The 22,990-nt window shown below is 53.0% G+C and overlaps 1 protein-coding gene across 1 annotated transcript; it reads left to right on the plus strand.

The window, feature by feature from the left end:
• The first annotated feature begins 1,386 nt into the window (after positions 1-1,386).
• Positions 1,387-22,696, plus strand: LOC140453995 (transcriptional repressor p66-beta-like). Its single transcript, XM_072548909.1, has 5 exons — positions 1,387-1,707; positions 3,975-4,177; positions 6,255-6,374; positions 13,267-13,450; positions 20,685-22,696. Exons 1-5 carry the CDS (start codon positions 1,437-1,439, stop codon positions 20,816-20,818), a joined length of 912 nt encoding a protein of 303 aa, XP_072405010.1. The 5' UTR covers positions 1,387-1,436; the 3' UTR covers positions 20,819-22,696.
• Positions 22,697-22,990: the final 294 nt, after the last annotated feature.

Raw genomic sequence — 22,990 nt, forward strand, 5'->3', positions numbered from 1 at the left:
CCTCTGCTCACTCGCTCGCTGTCTCTCTCTCTCGCTCTCTCTCTCTCTCTCTCTCTCTCTCTGGCCCTCTGCTCACTCACTCCCCCCCCCCATCTCTCTCTCTCTCTCTCTCTCTGGCCCTCTGCTCACTCACTCCCCCCCCCATCTCTCTCTCTCTCTCTCTCTGTCCCTCTGCTCGCTCGCTCTCTCTCTCTCTCTCTCTCTCTCTCTGTCCCTCTGCTCACTCGCTCGCTGTCTCTCTCTCTCGCTCTCTCTCTCTCTGGCCCTCTGCTCACTCACTCCCCCCCCCATCTCTCTCTCTCTCTCTCTGTGTCCCTCTGCTCGCTCGCTCTCTCTCTCTCTCTCTCTCTCTGTCCCTCTGCTCACTCGCTCGCTGTCTCTCTCTCTCGCTCTCTCTCTCTCTCTCTCTCTCTCTCTGGCCCTCTGCTCACTCACTCCCCCCCCCCATCTCTCTCTCTCTCTCTCTCTGGCCCTCTGCTCACTCACTCCCCCCCCATCTCTCTCTCTCTCTCTCTCTCTGGCCCTCTGCTCGCTCGCTCGCTCTCTCTCTCTCTCTCTCTCTCTCTCTCTCTGGCCCTCTGCTCGCTCGCTCTCTCTCTCTCTCTCTCTCTGGCCCTCTGCTCGCTCTCTCTCTCTCTCTCTCTGTCCCTCTGCTCGCTCGCTCTCTCTCTCTCTGGCCCTCTGCTCGCTCGCTCGCTCTCTCTCTCTCTCTGTCCCTCTGCTCGCTCGCTCTCTCTCTCTCTCTGTCCCTCTGCTCGCTCACTCCCCCCCATCTCTCTCTCTCTCTGGCCCTCTGCTCGTTCGCGCTCTCTCTCTCTCTGTCCCTCTGCTCGCTCGCGCGCGCTCTCTCTCTCTCTCTCTCTCTCTCTCTCTCTGGCCCTCTGCTCGCTCGCTCTCTCTCTCTCTCTGTCCCTCTGCTCACTCACTCCCCCCCATCTCTCTCTCTCTCTCTCTCTATATCTCCCTCTCTATATATCTCTCTCTCCCTCACTTTGTCTCTTCCTCTCTTTCTCTCCCCCTCCTCTGTCTCTCTCTCTCTCCCTACCCCTTCCCCTTCCTCTCTCTCCCTCTCTCTCTGCCTGTTCACCCTGCCATCTGTGTCTCTCCATCCTTTTCTCTCTCTCGCTCACTATACATATGTATATGTTTTATATATATGTGATATATCCCTCTCTCTCTCTGTCCCCTCTCTCCCTCTCTCTCTCTCTCTCATCCCCCACCTTACATCTGTCTGTCTACATTCGCAACCACCATCTCCCTCTCTCTCTCTCTCGATAAATGTCTCTCTCCCCGTGTCTCTCTCTCTCTTTCTCTCTGGATAAATGTCTCTTCCCCCCCCCCCATGTCTCTCTCTCTCTCTCTCTCTCTCTCTTTGCCCCTCCAGCAGACAGGCTCGTCCATCCCATCGCCTCGGACCACCCCCGTCCACCATCTACATGAACGTCCAGCCCCACGTGCAGTCGAGCCTGACGACAGCAGGGGGCGCCAGCCCGGCACTGTCCAGCCCCGGCGGCCTGAGTGACCCGGCCAGTAGCCAGGCTGCTGCCAAGCTGGCCCTGCGCAAGCAGCTCGAGAAGACCCTCCTGGAGATCCCACCCCCCAAGCCCTCGCCGCCGATGCTCAACTTCCTGCCCAGCGCTGCCAACAACGAGTTCATCTACATGCTGGGCCTGGAGGAGGTGGTGCAGAGCGTCATCGAGAGCCAAGGTGAGCAGAATACCCCTGAGCTGCAGCCCGCCCCCCCCCGCTCCCAACGCGCAAGGGTCTTGCCAGTTCAGCCCCTCGTCCGTCAGGTCACGCATGGTGCAAGGGCATCTGGGTGTCCCAGTTCATGCATCACACAAGGCTTACCTCCTGGTACAGCGGTAATTGGGAAAGCTAGTAGGATGTTAGGGTTTATTGCGAGGGGAATTGAATGCAGATAAGGAGTTGTCGTCTTACAGGGATGTTGTACAGGAATAGCTTCAGCCCTTACAGAAGCATCTTAATGCATTGGAAGGTTGACCAGACTAAAACCCTCTACGAATGCATTGCCTTTTGAGAAAAGATTGGGCGGGCTTGTCTTGCATGCGCTGGAGTTTTGAAGTTGACGGTATTGAAACGCCCAGGTTCCTGAGGGAGGGTGGATGTGGACAGGATTATGCATCTCGTGGGAAAATGCTGAACTCCAAGAATCACAAAAATCAGAGGTGTCTCTGTGAAGCAGAGACGAGGAAATGTTTTCTCTTTCAGGGGGTTTCTGAGTGTTTGGAATTCCCTTCTTCAAAAGCAATGAATGCTGAATCTTTCACAACTTTGAAGGCAGATGGTGATAGATTCCTGGCAATGACCCAGGGGATGAAGAATTATGCAGGGTCGTAGAGTTCAGGTTAAAACGAGATCGGCCACGATTGTATTGAGGAGTCTCGAGGGCCGAATGGCCACCTCCTGCTTCTAACCTGTTCTCGTCATCAAGGATTTTGTCAAGTCTTTCATAAAGAAAACTGTGTACAAGGAGGATTGTGGTGATGTCATGGTCTGGTTAATCAGGAGGCTTTGGTTAATGCTGTGGGGACATGCCCCCCTTTCCGTGGGCTTCCTCTGGTGCAGGGGCCCGGAATTGCACCTGATCCAGCAAGATTCAAAAGGATCACAGTGGCTCAGTGGTTAGCACCGCTGCCTCACGGTACCCGGGATCCAGGTTCAATTCCAGCCTCAGGTGACTGTCTATGTGGAGTTGGCACATTCTCCCCAAGTCTGTGTGGATTTCCACTCTCAGTCCAAAGATGTGCAGGTTACGGGGACAGCACTGGGTTAGATACAGAGTAAAGCTACCTCTACATTGTCCCCGTATCAAACACTAGGGGGCTCCCTCTACACTGTCCCCTCATCAAACATTAGGTTAGAGTGGATTGGCCATGCTAAATTGTCCCATAGTGCCCAGGGATGTGCAGGTTAGGGTGGATTGGCCATACTAAATTGTCCCATAGTGCCCAGGGATGTGCAGGTTAAGGTGGAATGGCCGTGGTAAATTGTCCCATAGTGCCCAGTGATGTGCAGGTTAAGGTGGATTGGCCGTGCTAAATTGTCCCATAGTGCCCAGGGATGTGCAGGTTAAGGTGGATTGGCCATGCTAAATTGTCCCATAGTGCCCAGGGATGTGCAGGTTAGGGTGGATTGGCCATGCTAAATTGTCCCATAGTGCCCAGGGTTGTGCAGGTTAGGGTGGATTGGCCGTGCTAAATTGTCCCATAGGGCCCAGGGATGTGCAGGTTAGGGTGGATTGGCCATGCTAAATTGTCCCATAGTGCCCCAGGAACGTGCAGGTTAGGGTGGATTGGCCATGCTAAATTGTCCCATAGTGCCCAGGGTTGTGCAGGTTAGGGTGGATTGGCCGTGCTAAATTGTCCCATAGTGCCCAGAGATGTGTAGGTTGGGGTGGATTGGCCATGCTAAATTGTCCCATAGTGCCCAGGGATGTGCAGGTTAGGGTGGATTGGGCATGCTAAATTGTCCCATAGTGTCCAGGGATGTGCAGGTTAGGGTGGATTGGCCATGCTAAATTGTCCCATAGTGCCCAGGGATGTGTAGGTGAGGGTGGATTGGCCATGGGAAGAGCAGGGTTACAGAGAGAGGGCGGCTGGGTGGGTCTGGGTGGGATGCTGTTCGGAGGGTTTGTGTGTGGATTCGATGTCGGGATCCTATGATTCTTTGTGCTCTCGGCCTCTGTCTGTTATTCCCGGAATCCTGTGTGCTTTCTTCTGAGCCTCATCACGGTGATCCCCTGCAGCGATAATGTGACTTGTTTGCTGGCTGTTCAACCAAGGAGGGCATAATCCGAATTTCCACCCCTTCCCTGACAGATGCCATCCCAGCCAGTTTCGCACAGGTGGTGAGATACACAGTAACTCGAGGAGGATCTCATGTCGTTTTCTCTCTCTCTCTCTCTCTCTCTCTCTCTGTGTCTCCGTGCATGCTCTTCTCCCTCCTTCCAGGGAAGGGGCGATTGCAGCTGTCGCAGATCGACCCGTTTGTGTGCTCCCAGTGTCGGACGGACTTCACTCCCCACTGGAAGCAGGAGCGGAGCGGGAGCATCCTGTGTGAGCAATGCGTGACCTCCAACCAGAAGAAGGCGCTCAAGGCGGAGCACACCAACCGGCTGAAGACCGCGTTTGTCAAAGCCTTGCAGCAGGAGCAGGTACTGCTCGCCCAGTCGGCCAGCCTTCAGGCCGTTCGGCCCCTCGGGCCGTCTCCACGCCTGTCAGCGACTCCTCCGATAGTCCACGCCCTCCACGGGCTGAGGGAACCGTTCCTCCTCCCTCACAGTCCTGCAATCTTCATACAATCCCGGCAGTGTGGAGACAGGCCCTTCCTCCCAACAGGTCCACACCAACCCTCCAAAGAGGAACCCATCCAGACCCATTCCCCTAACCTATTACTCTACATTTACACCTGACTAATGCACCTGACCTGCACATCCCTGGGCACTATGGGACAATTTAGCATGGTCAATCCACCCTAACCTGCACATCCCTGGGCACTATGGGACAATTTAGCATGGCCAATCCACCCTAACCTGTACATCCCTGGGCACTATGGGACAATTTAGCATGGCCAATGAACCCTAACCTGCACATCTCTGGGCACTATGGGACAATTTAGCATGGCCAATCCACCCTAACCTGCACATCTCTGGGCACTATGGGACAATTTAGCATGGCCAATCCACCCTAACCTGCACATCTCTGGGCACTATGGGACAATTTAGCATGGCCAATCCACCCTAACCTGCACATCCCTGGGCACTATGGGACAATTTAGCATGGCCAATCCACCCTAACCTGCACATCCCTGGGCACTAGGGGACAATTTCCCATGGCCAATCCACCCTAACCTGTACATCTTTGGAGTGTGGGAGGAAACTGGAGCACCCGGAGGAAACCCACACAGACATCAGGGGAGAACATTGAAACTCCACACAGACAGATGCCCCGTGGCTCGGTTGGAACCCGGGACCCTGTAAGGCAACGGTGCTGAGCTCTGAGCCATCGTGCCGCCCCCGGTTCCTTCTCGCGCCACCCCATTAAGAGAACCCTTCACATGTCTGAAATGGAGAGGGGGAGTGGGTTTAGACTCCAGCGAGCGTTCAGATCGAGTCACTTGCCTCCCCGACCGATGACCACCCGGTCTGGGCATTCCCACTGGCCCAAGGGGGGGCATGTCCCAGTGCTGGATCAGCCCTGAAGGGCGATTCCAGTTTGGAGTGTTCTGTTTGAGTGAGTCTGAGATGAAAACACCAGGCTTTTCTGTCAGGATGTGGGTTGAAAGTTTAAAACCACCCCCAACTGGTTCACCTGAGTCTCGTCAATGAAGGAAATCAGGTATCCTGACCCAGTCTACCACTACATGTGACTCCTGGCCCTCAGTGCTGTGGTTCACTCTGAAATGTGATGCAAAGGTTCCCTCGTTGGACTGAAATTCCCATCGCTGGTTCACAAAGACAGGTCTCCCTCTTCCTCTGTTTGTCTCTCACTTTGTCTCTCTGACCCTGTCCCTCTCTCTCTCTCTCTCTCTCTCTCTCTCTTCTCCTTCTTTTTTTCTCTTCCTCTCAGTCTCTCTTTGTCTCTGTCTTTCTTTCTCTGTCTCTCTTTCTGTCTGTCTGTCTGTCTGTCTCTCTTTCTCTCTGTGCCTGTCTCTCACTTTGTCTCTGTCCCTGTCTCTCTCTCTCTCTCTCTCTCTCTCTCTCTGTCTCTTTCTCTTTCTCACTCTGTCTCTTGCTCTCTCTGTCTATCTCTTCTAAGTCTCTCTTTCTCTTCCTCTCTGTCTCTCTTTGTCTCTCTCTTTCTTTCTCTGTCTCTCTTTCTGTCTCTCACTCACTCTCTCTCTGTTTCTTTTCTTTCTCTCTGTGTGTCTCTGCCTCTCTCTATCTATCTCACTTGCTCTCACTATCTGTCTCCCTCTGTGGGTGTGTGCGTCTCCCTTTCTGCATCTCTCTCTCCTTTGTTGCTCCTTTATCTCTCAATTTCTTTTTTTCCCTCTTTTTCATTCTTCTTTCTCTCTCTCTCTCACTCAATCTTCTCTCACATCCAAACCTTTTCACGTTCTCTCTCTCTCCCTCTGTGTTCTGCTCGGTGTGCGGTGTCAGATTTTGTCTCGGTGAAACCGCGGGGTCGTTACAGATGCCGTGTCAGTGCGTGTCGCGGTGGGGCCTCTGACCCGCTGCTAGTCTTGACCCACCCGTCTCTGCCCCCCATCCCCCCCCCCCCCCCCCGCAGGAAATCGAGCAGCGGATACAGCAGCAAGCAGCGACCGTCTCGGTGTCTCCGACGTCTGCACCCACCGGTGTGCCAATGAGTAAACCCGAGCCGGTGATCAGGCACCACCCTCTCCGCCAGGTAAGCCAACCCCCCCCCCCCCCCCCCCCCCCCCAACCCCCCACCACCACCACCAGTGAGAGGGAGAGTCACTGGATAGCCACTGCAAGATGGGGCCCTCTGAGGGGCACCTGGCTACATCTGACATCGCGCGGGCTGCTGTCCAGACTCCCCCTCCCCCCTCCCCCACTCACCGTTCCCTCTCCGGCCACACAGACCCCACCACCCCACCCCCGCTCCGTCTCAAACCTGCGGCTCACCCTCCTGTGCACCTGGCTCAGCACTCTGTGCCACCCGCCATGTGGGCACATTGAAGCGGGACGTGGTGGGGGAACCCCGCCGAGGTCACCAAACCCGTTTGTGGCGCTGAATGAGTCCGCTCAGCCCGTGGTGCTTCATTCTCTAGAGCGCTCCCCCCCTCCCCATCGAACACTCCCAGGACAAGGACAGCATGAGGTTAGATACAGAGTAAAGCTCCCTCTGCACTGTCTCTCCCCCCTTCCCCATCGAACACTCCCAGGACAAGGACAGCATGAGGTTAGATACAGAGTAAAGCTCCCTCTGCACTGTCTCTCCCCCCTCCCCATCGAACACTCCCAGGACAAGGACAGCATGGGGTTAGATACAGAGTAAAGCTCCCTCTGCACTGTCTCTCCCCCCTCCCCATCGAACACTCCCAGGACAAGGACAGCATGAGGTTAGATACAGAGTAAAGCTCCCTCTGCACTGTCTCTCCCCCCTCCCCATCGAACACTCCCAGGACAAGGACAGCATGAGGTTAGATACAGAGTAAAGCTCCCTCTGCACTGTCTCCCCCCTCCCCATCGAACATTCCCAGGACAAGGGACAGCATGGGGTCCCTCTACACTGTCCTCCATCAAATAGTACCAGGACAGGATGTGCATGTATTTGGAAAGGCAAGGACTAATTCGGGATAGTCAATATGGCTTTATGCGAGGGAAATCCTGTCTCACAAACTTGATTGAGTTTTTTGAAGAAGTAACAAAGAGGATTGATGAGGGCAGAGTGGTAGATGTGATCTATATGGACTTCACTAACGTATTCGACAAGGTTCCCCATGGGAGACTGGTTAGTAAGGTTAGATCTCATGGAATACAGGGAGAACTAGCCATTTGGATACAGAACTGGCTCAAAGGGAGAAGACAGAGGGTGGTGGTGGAGGGTTGTTTTTCAGACTGGAGGCCTGTGACCAGTGGAGTGCCACAAGGTCCACTTCTTTTAATCATGTATATAAATGATTTGGATGCAAACATAAGAGGTACAGTTAGTACGTTTGCAGATGACCCAAAATTGGAGGTGTAGTGGACAGCGAAGGGGGTTACCTCAGATTACAACAGGATCTGGACCAGATGGGCCAATGGGCTGAGAAGTGGCAGATGGAGTTTAATTCAGATAAATGTGAGGGGCTGCATTTTGGGAAAGTAAATCTTAGCAGGACTTATACACTTAATGGTAAGGTCCTAGGGAGTGTTGCTGAACAAAGAGACCTTGGAGTGCAGGTTCATAGCTCCTTGAAAGTGGAGTCGCAGGTAGATAGGATAGTGAAGAAGGCGTTTGGTATGCTTTCCTTTATTGGTCAGAGTATTGAGTACAGGAGTTGGGAGGTCATGTTGTAGCTGTACAGGACATTGGTTAGGCCACTGTTGGAATATTGCGTGCAATTCTGGTCTCCTTCCTATCGAAAAGATGTTGGGAATCTTGAAAAGGTTCAGAAAAGATTTGCAAGGGTTGGAGGGTTTGAGCTACAGGGAGAGGCTGAATAGGCTGGGGCTGTTTTCCCTGGAGCGTCGGAGGCTGAGGGGTGACCTTATAGAGGTTTATAAAATCATGAGGAGCATGGATAGGGTAAATAAACAAGGTCTTTTCCCTGGGGCGGGGGGGGAGTCCAGAACTAGAGGGGCATAGGTTTAGGGTGAGAGGGGAAAGATATAAAAGAGACCTAAGGGGCAACTTTTTCACCCAGAGGGTGGTACATGTGTGGAATGAGTTGCCAGAGGAAGTGGTGGGGGCTGGTATAATGACAGCATTTAAAAGGCATCTGGATGGGTAGATGAATAGGAAGGGTTTGGGGGGATATGGGCCAAGTGCTGGCCAATGGGACTAGATTGGGTTGGGATATCTGGCCAGCATGGACGGGTTGGACTGAAGGGTCTGACTCCGTGCTGTACATCTCTATGACTCTCTGACAGGGACAGCATGGGCTTAGATACAGAGTAAAGCTCCCACTACACTGTCCCCATCAAACACTCACAGGACAGGGACAGCATGGAGTTAGATACAGAGTAACGCTCCCTGTAAACTGTTCCCCCATCAAACACTCACAGGGCAGACACAGCTCTGGGTTAGATAAAGAGTGAAGCTCCCTCTACACTGATCCCTCATCAATCACTCCCAAGACAGGGACAGCATGGGGTTAGATGCAGAGTAAAGCTCTCTTTACACTGTCCCCCCATCAAACACTCCCAGGACAGACACAGCTCTGGATTAGATACAGAGTGAAGCTCCTTCTACACTGTTCCCCATCAAACACTCCCAGGACAAGGTCAGCTCTGGGTTAGATACAGAGTAAAGCTACCTCTACACTGTCCTCCATGAGGAAGGAAGGAGCTGTTCCGATAGGATGGGCTTCACCAAGGTTTTGCTGGGACCAGACTCCTGGTATAATCCCATAAGTAAGGCTTTAAACTAAATAATAGGCCAGTGGGTTAGGCTGGATGGAGAATTAGGAAAGTGTTCAGGGTGGGGTGGGCTCAGCGCAGGTTTTCATAGGCTCCCGACAGTGTGGAAATAGGCTCTTCGACCCAACAACTTCATACCGAATCTCCGAAGAGTAACCTTCGCATTCCCCTACCTTATCACTTTACATTTAACCCTGACTAATCCAGCCTAACCTGCACATCCCTGGGCACTATGGGACAATTTAGCATGGCCAATCCACCCTAACCTGCACATCCCTGGGCACTATGGGACAATTTAGCATGGCCAATCCACCCTAACCTGCACATCCCTGGGCACTATGGGACAATTTAGCATGGCCAATCCACCCTAACCTGCACATCCCTGGGCATTATGGGACAATTTAGCATGGCCAATCCACCCTAACCTGCACATCCCTGGGCACTATGGGACAATTTAGCATGGCCAATCCACCCTAACCTGCACATCCCTGGGCATTATGGGACAATTTAGCATGGCCAATCCACCCTAACCTGCACATCCCTGGGCACTATGGGACAATTTAGCATGGCCAATCCACCCTAACCTGCACATCTTTGGACTGTGGGAGGAAACCCACACAGGCACAGGGAGAATGTGCAAACTCCACACAGACAGTCGCCCCAAGGGTGGAATTGAACGTGACTCCCTCACGCTGAGGCAATAGTGTTAACCACTGTCCAACTGTCAGGACAGAGAGCATGCAAAGGGTCAGGATTTGCACTTCAGGCACAGCAGGTGAGGGCACAAACTGTGAGAAAGAGGATCAGTCAAAGGAAGCACTTAAAGCCCGCAGTGCTGAAAGGAAGGAAATAGCCCCAATTGAAGTTGTCAGGCATGGGTATCTCTGTGGGTATCACAGAAACTGCAAGGGGAGCAGGGCTGCGAATTAAATATCCAAGGATACACATCCTATCGAAAGGACAGACAGGTGGGCAGAGGTGTCGGAGACCCCTTGCTAGTAAGAAATGAAATTAAATTGAAAACGAGAAGTGACATAGAGTTGGAAGGTGTCGAATCTGTGCGGATAGAGTTGAGAAACTGCAAACAAAGAAAGAAGGACCCTGATCGAAAGGTCTCCTGGCAATCGTCAGGCCGTGAGAAAGAAAATAAATCAGGAAATAGTAAAAGTGTATAAGCAAGGCACTCTCACAGTAATCACAGGGGTGTACAGGTGGACCTGGAAATGAGGTTGGGAGCAGATCTCAAGGAAAGGAAGTTGTGGATTGTCTGCGAGGTAACTTTCTGGAGCGGTTGACGGTAGTTCTCACTGGGGACCAGGCAATTGTGCATTTGGCGATGTTTAATGAGGCAGACTTGATGAGGGAGGTGCAGGTAAAGCAGCCCCAGGGACAGGCAGTGACCATGAAGTGATCGAATTCACCCTGCAGTTTGTGAGGGAGAGGCTGGAATCGGATGGAGTGAAGGAGTGTAGAGGGAGCTACAAAGACATGAGGGAGGAGCTGGCCAGGGTTGATTGGAAGGGAAGACAGTGGATCAGCAGGAGTTTCAGCGGGTCATTTGGGAGGCACACCAGGCATTCATCCCAAGGACGACACAGCTTCCTGAAGGCAGGATGAGGCCACCATAGCTGACCAGGGAAGTGAAAGCAAAGGGGAAACTGTGGTGACAATGAGTGGGTAGCCTCTTAAAATCGTGTGACCATAACTGAAGAAAGCAATAAGCTGTGAAGAAGATATCGGAGTAAGCGAGCTCGTAACGTAAAGGGAGATTGCAAGAGTTTCTTTAATTAGGATATCCTCAAGTTATGAAAGAGGCACGAGTGGACTTTGGATTGCTAGGAAGTGAGGTTCGAGAAGTAGTAAGGGGAAACGAAGAAATGGCTGAGGAACTGAATACATACTTTGCGTCGGTTTTCACAGGAGAAGACACCATTAGCAATATCAGAGAGACTCGGGGGGCAGAGGTGAGTGTAGTGGGTCTGATTGAAACGCACAGATAGACTGGACATGGGGAAGATGTTTCCACGGGCGGGGGACGTCTAGGACCAGAGGGCACAGCCTCAGAGCGAAGGGGTGGCCTTTTCGAACTCAGATGAGGAGCGATTACTTCAGCCGGAGGGTGGGGAATCTGTGAAGACTGTTGGCTGTGGAGGCCAAGTCACTGATTGTATTGAAGGCAGGGATAGGTCCTTGATTATAGGAAGGGGGGTGGGGGAGGGTTAGAGGGAGGTCGAGGGTTACAGCAAGAGGGCAGGCGAATAGGGTTGAGAAACACACCAGCTACAATTAAATGGTGGAGCAGACTTGCTGGGCCTAATGGCCCAATACTGCTCCTACATGTGTTCTAATGGAAAACTAGGAAGTAGAATTCCCTCAACTCTTTTAAACTTTCATGTACGCTTACAATCTGAAAGTAAAGATGCCCATGAAATACTCCCAGAACAGTGACAGGTCAGGTACAGGGAGAAGCTCCCTCTACTCTTTTGATATGATAGCAAAGCTCTCTCTACTCACTTCCACCCAAAGTAAGCTGTGAGTCAAGCTCCCACCACAGTGTTACCCCATCAAACACCCCCTCCCCGAACAGGACAGTACAGGGTTAAATACCGAGTAAATCTTCCTCGAGACTGTACCCATTGAACAATCCCAGCACAGGTACAACACTCCATAGCTCCCTGAGCGTAGAAGGTAGACAGGGTGGTAAAGCAAGCTTCCATCGGTCAGGGTATTGAGTACAGGAGTTGGAACGTTTAGTTGCAGTTGGTGAGGCCACATTTGCAATACCACGTGCAGTTCTGGTCATCCTACTGTAGAAAGGATATTATTAAACTCGAAAGGGAGCAGAAAAGGTTTACTAGGATGTTATGTGGACTGGAAGGTTGGGTTAAAAGGAGAGGTTGGATCGACTGGGACTTCTTTCCCTGGAGCATAGGGGCGACCTCATCGGGGTCTATAACATCATGAGAAGCATAGATAAGGTAGATAAGCCGACAGGGTAGGGGAGTCGAAAACTAGAGGGGCAATTTTTTCGTGCAGAGGGTGATGAGTGTCTGGGTCAGGCTGCCAGAGGTAGAGGTGGAGGAGAGTTACAGTTTTGTCATTGAACAAACCTTTGGACAGGAACATGGATGGGATAGGTCTGGAGGGATATGGACCAAACGCAGACAAATGGGACTAGTTTCAATTGGGAAATGGTGACACAGACACGTTCGACTAAAGGGTCTGTGTTGTAGACCTTGAGGGACTCTATGACTCTTTGTGATTAGATACGAGAAAACCTCCCTCTAATGTTTTAAATTAAATATTAACTTCCCTTGACACTGTCCCCAGCAAACTCTCACAGGATAGGGGTAGTACAGAGTTAGATAGAGAGTAAAGCTCCCTCTTACACTGTCCCTAATAAACACACCAAGGGCAGGGAGAGTATGGGGTTAGTTACAAAGTAAAACTGCCTCTTCAATGCTCCCCCATCAAACACTCCCAGGAGAGGGACAGCACGGCATTAGATACAGAATAAAGCTACCTCTACATTGTCCCCCATCAAACATTCCCAGGACAGAGACAGCATGGCGTTAGATACAGAGTAAAACTCCATCGACACTATTCCCCCCCCCCCATCAAACACACCCAGGACAGGGACGGCACAGGGTTAGAGACAGTGTAAAGCTCTCTCTACACTGTTCCCCATCAAACATTCCCAGGACAGAGACAGCATGGCGTTAGATACAGAGTAAAGCTCCATCGACACTGTTCCCCCCCCCATCAAACACACCCAGGACAGGGACAGCACAGGGTTAGAGACAGCGTAAAGCTCCCTCTACACTGTTCCCCATCAAACACTCCCAAGGACAGAGCCAGCAAGGCATTAGATGGAGAGTAAAGCCCTCTTTACTTTTCTGAATGAAACGTACAGCTCCCTTTACTCTGTCCAAATGAAACACTGAAGGTGGGGACAGCAAAGGGTCAGATAGAGCGTGGAGCTGTTTCTGTATTATCCGCCCCCCCCCCCGGCCCCAGTCGAACACTCCCAGGTCAGTCAGCAGTGAAAGCAGACTGGTTCCTGGTGTGTGCTGGCTGGATTGAACCGTGGCTGTGGCGATGCTGAGACAGCACCTCTGCCACCTTCCCCCTTCCCCCTCCCCCCCCCCCCCCACCCCGTTTGCAGTGCGCCGCTCACCCTCCGTGTCTCTCGTGTGTGTTCTTCCCTCCTACAGCAGCCGCCCCAGTCCCAGTCATCGCTCCAGCGAGGGCTCCACACCTCCGCTCGCAGTGTGCTCTCCAACTTTGCCCAGGGCCCCCAGCTGCACGTGGCCAGCGGTCTCCTAGGCATGCCAGGTAAGCATGCAGTGCGGAGCGGAGCCCCCAGCCGAGGACAAAGGCCGTACTTCACCAGCTCAGGTAGACACAAACGCTCTCTGCTCGGCCGCGCGGCGCTCAAGCGGCCTTCGGGTCTGTCTTTGCTTCACCTCTGGACCACCTCCCTGCACAGTGAAACCTGTAACGAAAAGAAAAGGCGGACCCCTTCCCCCCTCCCCCCTCCCCTCCTCACACCCCTTCCACCCTGCTCTGTTCTCTCCCCTTCGAGTGTGTCGTTTTGAGCTCTCCTCTCCTGCGCGGAGGCTGGGGGGGGTGGGGGAGGGAGGGGTCGAGGGGGAGGTCTGGTGTCGGACCCACAGGCGAAGGCGTTCCAGTCCACGATAGGGCACTTTCCCGGTCGCCGTGCACTCTGGGTAAACAGCCCGCCATTAAACCCGGCGGCTGTGGGAATCAGATTGGCCCCCCCAATTGGTGCCTTAAACGCCAACCCGGCCCCTCCCCCCTGCCGAATGGGAGGCCTGTAGTGGATTTTATTCATTATTTGGGCGGGTTGGCCACAAGTGGAATGTTTCCTCTTCTTCTGTTTGACGGGGTGGGGGGGTGGGCGTACGTACACGTTTCACTGTGCATAGGGTTTCCGTGCGGCCTGCGTGTAGTGGCCCACCGTTTCAATTACAGCATGCGCCCGGGAGAGAGTCGCTGGTTTGCATCTGGTGGGCTGGCACTGCCAGAAAGGAGAGCGCGCTGTTGGTGGGCGGATGAGGGTGGGCAGAGGGTGGAGTGGGGGGGGAGAGGGGGGGTGGTGGTGGAGCAAGAGCAGTAATGCCCCAGTGGAGGGTAAGGGAGCTCCCGGCCGCGGTGCTGCCAGGGTACAGCAGCTAGCGGGCCAGGCTCCTGTCAGAGAGGGGACGTTTTCTTGTGGTGCCCAGCCCCAGCGGGAAACATGGCAGCTTCTGGTGGCTTTGGAATCATTCCCGGATTTAAAACAAACGACACCCCCCCCATTGGTTGGTGCTGATTGGAGTCCAGGTTGTGAGGGTGACTTCCACACACAGATCCTGTCTGTGATGGGGGCTGTGTAGAAGGTCCTTTACCTTCAGGCAAAACGAGTAAAGGAATGTTTACTTTCAGTTTAAAAGGGTAGAGGAGCGTTATTTTGAGTTTATAAGAGTAGGGGGAGGCTTTACTCTGAATCTAAGCCTGATCTGTCCCTGCCTTAGGGTGTTTAATAGGGACAGTGTAGAGGAAGCTTTACTCTGTATCTAACGCCTGGCTGTCCCTGTCCCTGGGATGGGGAAGACAGTGTAGAGGGAGCTTTACTCTGTATCTAACCCCGTGCTGTCCCTGTCCCTAGGATGGGGGACAGTGTAGAGGGAGCTTTACTCTGTATCTAACCCCGTGCTGTCCTTGTCCCTGGGATGGGGGACAGTGTAGAGGGAGCTTTACTCTGTATCTAACCCTGTGCTGTCCCTGTCCCTGGGATGGGGGGGAAAAGTGTAGAGGGAGCTTTACTCTGTATCTAACCCCGTGCTGTCCCTGTCCCTGGGATGGGGGGGGTCAGTGTAGAGGGAGCTTTACTCTGTATCTAACCCCGTGCTGTCCCTGTCCCTGGGATGGGGGGGGGGGGGGGGTCAGTGTAGAGGGAGCTTTACTCTGTATCCAACGTCGTGCTGTCCCTGTCCTGGGAATGCTTGATTGGGGATAGTGTAGAGGGAACTTTACTCTGTGTCTTAACCCTGTGCTGTCCCTGTCCTGGGTGTGTTTGATTGGGGATAGTGTCGAGGGTGCTTTACTCTGTACCTAACCCTGTCCCTGTCCTGGGAGTGTGTAATGGCGACAGTGCAGAGTAAGCTTTACTGTGTATCTAACCCAGTGCTGTCCCTGTCCTGGGAGTGTTTGATGTGGGGACAATATAGAGGGAGTTTTACTCTGTACCTAATCCTGTGCTGCCCCTGTCCTGGCAGCATTTGATGGGGAGGCAACATAGAAGGAGCTTTACTCTGTATCTAACCCCGTGCTGTCCCTGTCCTGAGAGTGTTTGATAGTGACAGTGTAGAGGGAGCTTTACTCTAATCCTGTGCTGTTCCTGTCCTGGGAGTGTTTGATGGCGACAGTGTAGAGGGAGCTCTCCGCTACATTAAGATGGTTCGGCGAAATTAATTTAACCTGAGGTGACGTGAACTGATGTGTGTTACAGCAGAAGCACAGCTCAGGATAGACTTGGGGACCTGTTTGCAAACCCAGCGGCCAGCTTTCGAATGGTCAGTGAACAGTCCGTAAGGTGCCCAGGGTGGAGTTTGGTGGGCGGGTGGGGGGGGTCGCTGTGTGAGCATTGTCTTTGACCTAGCCCTGCTTGGGTATCCCTGGGCTGCAGCCCCAGAATCCGGTCGTATTGATGCCTGGATTGGGATGGGGGCAGCAGCAGTGGGTTCCTGAGTCTGCCACTGTGGCATCAGTGCCACACTCTGCAGTGGGTATGGCGTACCATTGTGGGGGTAGAGGGGGAGTGGAGAGTGTGGGGGAAGCACTCATCCAGGCATCTCAGTCACACACCCACCCTGTTCCACTGGAGACAGCCCACCCCTTTGGAACGGCTCTGACTGTGAGGGCAGTGTGGCACTCCCTCAGTGCGGCACCAGGCCCAGTGGGAGTTGCGGGGGGTGGGGGGGGAGGGTAGTCGATGGCTCCCTTTGACCCCACACTGGAACCCACAGGTCAGTCCTGACTTGGAGGCTTCTGCCCATAGCTGGAGGGCGGGTGGGGGAGCACAAACCCTGCCAGTGCCGCCCGCCCATTGGCCCTTCACTAGCCCGTTGGCCCCCTGCCAGTGCCTGTTGGCAAGGTCCAGGCACCCAGCCGCTGGGCGCAGAGACCACCCCTCCATCCCGAGTCCAAGCTGAGGGGCCGCAGGGATTAATCTTGAGGTCAAGCGTCAGGGCGCAGTCCCTTCTGAACTCCCCAACCCCACCTCCCCCCCCTCCCGCCCCCAACCCGCTCACTCTCCACTCCCTTCAACTTGGTTCAGTGGAAAGGTGGTTTCATTGGTACAACTCTGGGCTGTACCGGGCATGGTTGTCCTGGGGTGCCCACCCTCCAACTGAGATGGGCCCCATCCCCTTCTGGGGCAGGCGCGGTGGCTCAGAGGTTAGCGCCGCTGCCTCATGGCGCTAGGGACCCAGGATTTACTCCAACCTCGGGGTGACTGTGTGAGGTTTGCACATTCTCCTGTCTGTGTCGGTTTCCTCCCACAATCCAAAGATATGCAGGTTAGGGTGGATTGGCCATGCTAAATTGTCCCGTAGTGCCCAGGGATGTGCAGGTTAGGGTGGGATTGGCCATGCTAAATTGTCCCGTAGTGCCCAGGGATGTGCAGGTTAGGGTGGGATTGGCCATGCTAAATTGTCCCGTAGTGCCCAGGGATGTACAGGTTAGGGTGGATTGGCCATGCTAAATTGTCCCATAGTGCCCAGGGATGTGCAGGTTAGGGTGGATTGGCCATGCTAAATTGTCCCATAGTGCCCAGGGATGTGCAGGTTAGGGTGGATTGGCCATGCTAAATTGTCCCATAGTGCCCAGGGATGTACAGGTTAGGGTGGATTGGCCATGCTAAATTGTCCCATAGTGCCCAGGGATGTGCAGGTTAGGGTGGATTGGCCATGCAAAATTGTCCCATAGTGCCCAGGGATGTGCAGGTTAGGGTGGATTGGCCATGCTAAATTGTCCCATAGTGCCCAGGGATGTGCAGGTTAGGGTGGATTGGCCATGCAAAATTGTCCCATAGTGCCCAGGGATGTGCAGGTTAGGGTGGATTGGCCATGTTGAATTGTCCCATAGTGTCCAGGGATGTGCAGGTTAGGGTGGATTGGCGATGCTAAATTGTCCCATAGTGCCCAGAGATGTGCAGGTTATGGTGGATTGGCCATGCTAAATTGTCCCTGTAGTGTCCAGGGATGTGCAGGTTAGGGTGGATTGGCGATGCTAAATTGTCCCATAGTGCCCAGAGATGTGCAGGTTAGGGTGGATTGGCCATGCTAAATTGTCCCATAGTGCCCAGGGATGTGCAGGTGAGGGTGGATTGGCCATGCTAAATTGTCCCATAGTGCCCAGGGATGTGCAGGTTAGGGTGGATTGGCCGTGCTAAATTCTCCCACAGTGCCCAGGGATGTGCAGGTTAGGGTGGATTGGCCATGCTAAATTGTCCCATAGTGCCCCAGGGATGTACAGGTTAAGGTGGATTGACCATGATGAATTGTCCCATAGTGCCCAGGGATGTGCAGGTTAGGGTGGATTGACCATGTTGAATTATCCCATAGTGTCCAGGGATGTGCATGTTAGGGTGGATTGGCCATGTTGAATTGTCCCATAGTGTCCAGGGATGTGCATGTTTGGGTAGATTGGCCATGTTGAATTGTCCCATAGTGTCCAGGGATGTGCAGGTAAGGGTGGATTGGCCATGCTAAATTGTCCCATAGTGCCCAGGGATGTGCAGGTTAGGGTGGATTGGCCATGTTGAATTGTCCCATAGTGTCCAGGGATGTGCAGGTTAGGGTGGATTGGCCATGCTAAATTGTCCCATAGTGCCCAGGGATGTGCAGATTAGGGTGAATTGGCCATGCTAAATTGTCCCATAGTGTACAGGGGTGTGTAGGTTAGGGTGGATTGGCCATGTTGAATTGTCCCATAGTGCCCAGGGATGTGCAGATTAGGGTGAATTGGCCATGTTGAATTGTCCCATAGTGTCCAGGGATGTGCATGTTAGGGTGGATTGGCCATGTTGAATTGTCCCATAGTGCCCAGGGATGTGCAGGTTAGGGTGGATTGACCATGCTAAATTGTCCCATAGTGTCCAGGGATGTGCAGGTTAGGGTGGATTGGCCATGTTGAATTGTCCCATAGTGTCCAGGGATGTGCAGGTTAGGGTGGATTAGCCATGCTAAATTGTCCCATAGTGCCCAGGGATGTGCAGATTAGGGTGAATTGGCCATGCTAAATTGTCCCATAGTGTACAGGGGTGTGTAGGTTAGGGTGGATTGGCCATGTTGAATTGTCCCATAGTGCCCAGGGATGTGCAGGTTAGGGTGGATTGGCCATGTTGAATTGTCCCATAGTGTCCAGGGATGTGCAGGTTAGGGTGGATTGGCCATGCTAAATTGTCCCATAGTGCCCAGGGATGTGCAGATGAGGGTGAATTGGCCATGCTAAATTGTCCCATAGTGTACAGGGGTGTGCAGGTTAGGGTGGATTGGCCATGCTAAATTGTCCCGTAGTGCCCAGGGATGTGCAGGTTAGGATGGATTGGCCATGCTAAATTGTCCCGTAGTGTCTAGGGATGTGCAGGTTAGGGTGGATTGGCCATGCTAAATTGTCCTGTAGTGCCCAGGGATGTGCAGGTAAGGGTGGATTGGCCATGCTAAATTGTCCAATAGTGCCCAGGGATGTGCAGGTAAGGGTGGACTGGCCATGTTGAATTGTCCCATAGTGCCCCAGGGATGTGCAGGTTAGGGTGGATTGGCCATGTTGAATTGTCCCATAGTGTCCAGGGATGTGCATGTTAGGGTGGATTGGCCATGTTGAATTGTCCCATAGTGTCCAGGGATGTGCAGGTAAGGGTGGATTGGCCATGCTAAATTGTCCCATAGTGCCCAGGGATGTGCAGGTTAGGGTGGACTGGTCATGTTGAATTGTCCCAAAGTGCCCAGGGATGTGCAGGTTAGGGTGGATTGACCATGCTAAATTGTCCCATAGTGTCCAGGGATGTGCAGGTTAGGGTGGATTGGCCATGTTGAATTGTCCCATAGTGTCCAGGGATGTGCAGGTTAGGGTGGATTGGCCATGCTAAATTGTCCCATAGTGTACAGGGGTGTGTAGGTTAGGGTGGATTGGCCATGTTGAATTGTCCGATAGTGCCCAGGGATGTGCAGGTTAGGGTGGATTGGCCATGTTGAATTGTCCCATAGTGTCCAGGGATGTGCAGGTTAGGGTGGATTGGCCATGCTAAATTGTCCCATAGTGCCCAGGGATGTGCAGATGAGGGTGAATTGGCCATGCTAAATTGTCCCATAGTGTACAGAGGTGTGCAGGTTAGGGTGGATTGGCCATGCTAAATTGTCCCGTAGTGCCCAGGGATGTGCAGGTTAGGATGGATTGGCCATGCTAAATTGTTCCGTAGTGTCTAGGGATGTGCAGGTTAGGGTGGATTGGCCATGCTAAATTGTCCCATAGTGCCCAGGGATGTGCAGGTTAGGGTGGATGGCCATGCTAAATTGTTCCATAGTGTCCAGGGATGTGCAGGTTAGGGTGGATTGGCCATGCTAAATCGTCCCATAGTGCCCAGGGATGTGCAGGTTAGGGTGGATTGGCCATGCTAAATTGTCCCATAGTGCCCAGGGATGTGCAGGTTAGGGTGGATTGGCCGTGCTAAATTGTCCCATAGTGCCCAGGGATGTGCAGGTTAGGGTGGATTAGCCATGCTAAATTGTCCCATAGTGCCCAGGGATGTGCAGGTTAGGGTGGATTGGCCATGCTAAATTGTCCCGTAGTGCCCAGGGATGGGCAGGTTAGGGTGGATTGGCCATACTAAATTGTCCCATAGTGCCCAGGGATGTGCAGGTTAGGGTGGATTGGCCATGCTAAATTGTCCCTTAGAGCCCAGGGATGTGCAGGTTAGGGTGGATTGGCCATGCTAAATTATCCCGTAGTGCCCAGGGATGTGCAGGTTAGGGTGGATTGGCCATGCTAAATTGTCCCATAGTGCCCAGGAATGTGCAGGTTAGGGTGGATTGGCAGTGCTAAATTGTCCCATAGTGCCCAGGGATGTGCAGGTTAGGGTGGATTGGCCATGCTAAATTGTCCCATAGTGCCCAGGGATGTGCAGGTTAGGGTGGATTGGCCATGCTAAATTGTCCCATAGTGCCCAGGGATGTGCAGGTTAGGGTGGATTGGCCATGCTAAATTGTCCCATAATGCCCAGGGATGTGCAGGTTAGGGTGGATTGGCCATGCTAAATTGTCCCATAGTGCCCCAGGGATGTGCAGGTTAGGGTGGATTGGCCATGCTAAATTGTCCCAAAGTGCCCAGGGATGTGCTGGTTAGAGGGACAGGGGTTGGTGGGTTGCTGTTCGGAGAGTCGGTGCGGACTGCATGGGCTGAATGGCCTCTTCACACACTGTAATGATTCTATGACTCTATGAATACTAATCAATCCCGACACCTCTTACCTTCTGACTGGATTTGTCTCTCAGACGTGTTTCCTTTTTTCTCTCTCTCTCTCGCCCTCCTTGTTTTTGTTTTGTTGCTGTTGTCGTTTCTCCCGCAGGGGTCAGCATGTCGTACATCAATGCTGGGGTCGGAGGTCAGAAGGGCTCGTCCTTGGCGGACCGTCAGCGCGAGTATCTGCTGGACATGATCCCCCCCAGGCCCATCTCACAGTCCATCAGCACGCCCAAGTGAAGGGCTGCTCCCGTCGCATGCAGTGCCTGTCCTGGTGCCTCGTTACTTAACCCGCCGCTTCGGAGGGAGCAGAACCCCCTACTTTACCCCCTCCCCTTCCCTCCTTCACACTCCTGCTCCTCCCGGCCCCACCCCCAACCCCAGTATTATCGTTCTCTGTATCTGTTGCTAACTGTGTCCTTGGCCTTGTGGGGGTGGGGGAATGGAGAATGGGCTTCCCAGACTCTCTGCTGCTCGCACCACCTCACAATGCAAGTGGCAGCCTTCAGGAAGGGGTGTGTGTGTGTGTGTGTGTGTCTGTCTGTCTATCTGTGTATCTGTGTGGGAGCATGTGTGGGAGTGTGTGTCTGTGTGTGAGTATATGTGGGAGTGTGTGTCTGTGTGTGTACATGTGGGAGTGTGTCTGTGTGTGAGTACATGTGGGAGTGTGTGTCTGTGTGTGTACATGTGGGAGTGTGTCTGTGTGTGAGTACATGTGGGAGTGTGTTTCTGTGTGTGTATATGTGGGAGTGTGTTTCTGTGTGTGTTAATGTGGGAATGTGTGTCTGTGTGTGAGTATATGTGGGAGGGTGTGTCTGTGTGTGTGTGTATATGTGGGAATGTGTGTCTGTGTGTGAGCATGTGTGGGAGTGTGTGTCTATGTGTGAGTATATGGGAGTGTGTTTCTGTGTGTGTATATGTGGGAGTGTGTTTCTGTGTGTGTATATGTGGGAGTGTGTGTCTGTGTGTGTATATGTGGGAGGGTGTGTCTGTGTGTGTGTATATGTGGGAATGTGTGTCTGTGTGTGTGTATATGTGGGAATGTGTGTCTGTGTGTGTGTATATGTGGGAGTGTGTGTCTATGTGTGTGTATATGTGGGAATGTGTGTCTGTGTGAATATATGTGGGAGGGTGTGTCTGTGTGTGAGTATATGTGGGAATGTGTGTCTGTGTGTGTGTATATGTGGGAATGTGTGTCTGTGTGTGTATATGTGGGAATGTGTGTCTGTGTGTGTGTATATGTGGGAGTGTGTGTCTATGTGTGTGTATATGTGGGAATGTGTGTCTGTGTGAGTATATGTGGGAGGGTGTGTCTGTGTGTGTGTATATGTGGGAATGTGTGTCTGTGTGAGTATATGTGGGAGTGTGTGTCTGTGTATATATGGGAGTGTGTCTCTGTGTGTGTATATGTGGGAGTGTGTCTCTGTGTGTGTATATGTGGGAGTGTGTCTCTGTGTGTGTATATGTGGGAGTGTGTGTCTGTGAGTATATGAGCATGAGCACACACGTGTCTGTACGTGTGTGCCCGTGTGCACGCACGCTTGTACCTGTGTGTGTATGTCTGTGTTCCTGTAAGTGTGTGCATGTGTGCACCTGTACCTGGGCGCCTGTATATGTGTGCATGTGTGTACTTGTAAGTGTGTGCATGTGTGCACCTGTACCTGGGTGCCTGTATATGTGTGCCTGTGTGTTTGTTTGTGTGTTTACCTGTTGTTTTCCTGCTTCCTCTCCCTCCACCACCCTCTTTGCCCCTGACAACAGCTTCTTTCCCTGGGCACCTCAGGGTACCCGTAACACTCACTTGGCCCAATTTGGCGTGCCACGGAGGTGGCAGAGGGATTTCGCTCGATGCCCAGCTTGTCCCCCTCCCCACCCCCACTGAGAGCTGTGACTGATGTGTTCTGGCGGGGATGGGGGTGAGTAGAAGGGAAGGGAGTGGCAGTCCTGTTCCCACCTGATCCCCTCAGCAGCAGCAGGAGGTGAGCTGTGTCCCCTGGGTGGGGGGAGAGGGGTAGGGTAGGAGACAGACCTGCAGAAGCACAAACCCTGACTGTGCCGAGAGGTGGAGCCTCTGCAGCCCTGAGTGTGTTATTCTGCGTGTCTGTGTGTGTGAGTATTTGTGGGGGTAGGGGGGAGGAGCAGGGGGGTCTGTGTGTGTGTATATGGGGGTGGTGTATATGGGGCTGTGTGTGTCTGTGTGAGAGTATTTGTGGGGGAGAATGTATTGAGTATATGTGGGAGTGTGTGTCTGTGAGAGTATATGTGTGTGTATATGTGGGAATGTGTGTCTGTGTGTGTATATGTAGGAGTGTGTGTCTGTGTGGGAGTATATGTAGGAGTGTGTGTCTGTGTGGGAGTATATGTAGGAGTGTGTGTGTATATGTGGGAGTGTGTGTCTGTGTGTGTATATGT

The sequence above is a fragment of the Chiloscyllium punctatum genome, chromosome 28 (genome assembly GCF_047496795.1).
Source record: "Chiloscyllium punctatum isolate Juve2018m chromosome 28, sChiPun1.3, whole genome shotgun sequence".
NCBI lineage: Eukaryota > Metazoa > Chordata > Chondrichthyes > Orectolobiformes > Hemiscylliidae > Chiloscyllium > Chiloscyllium punctatum.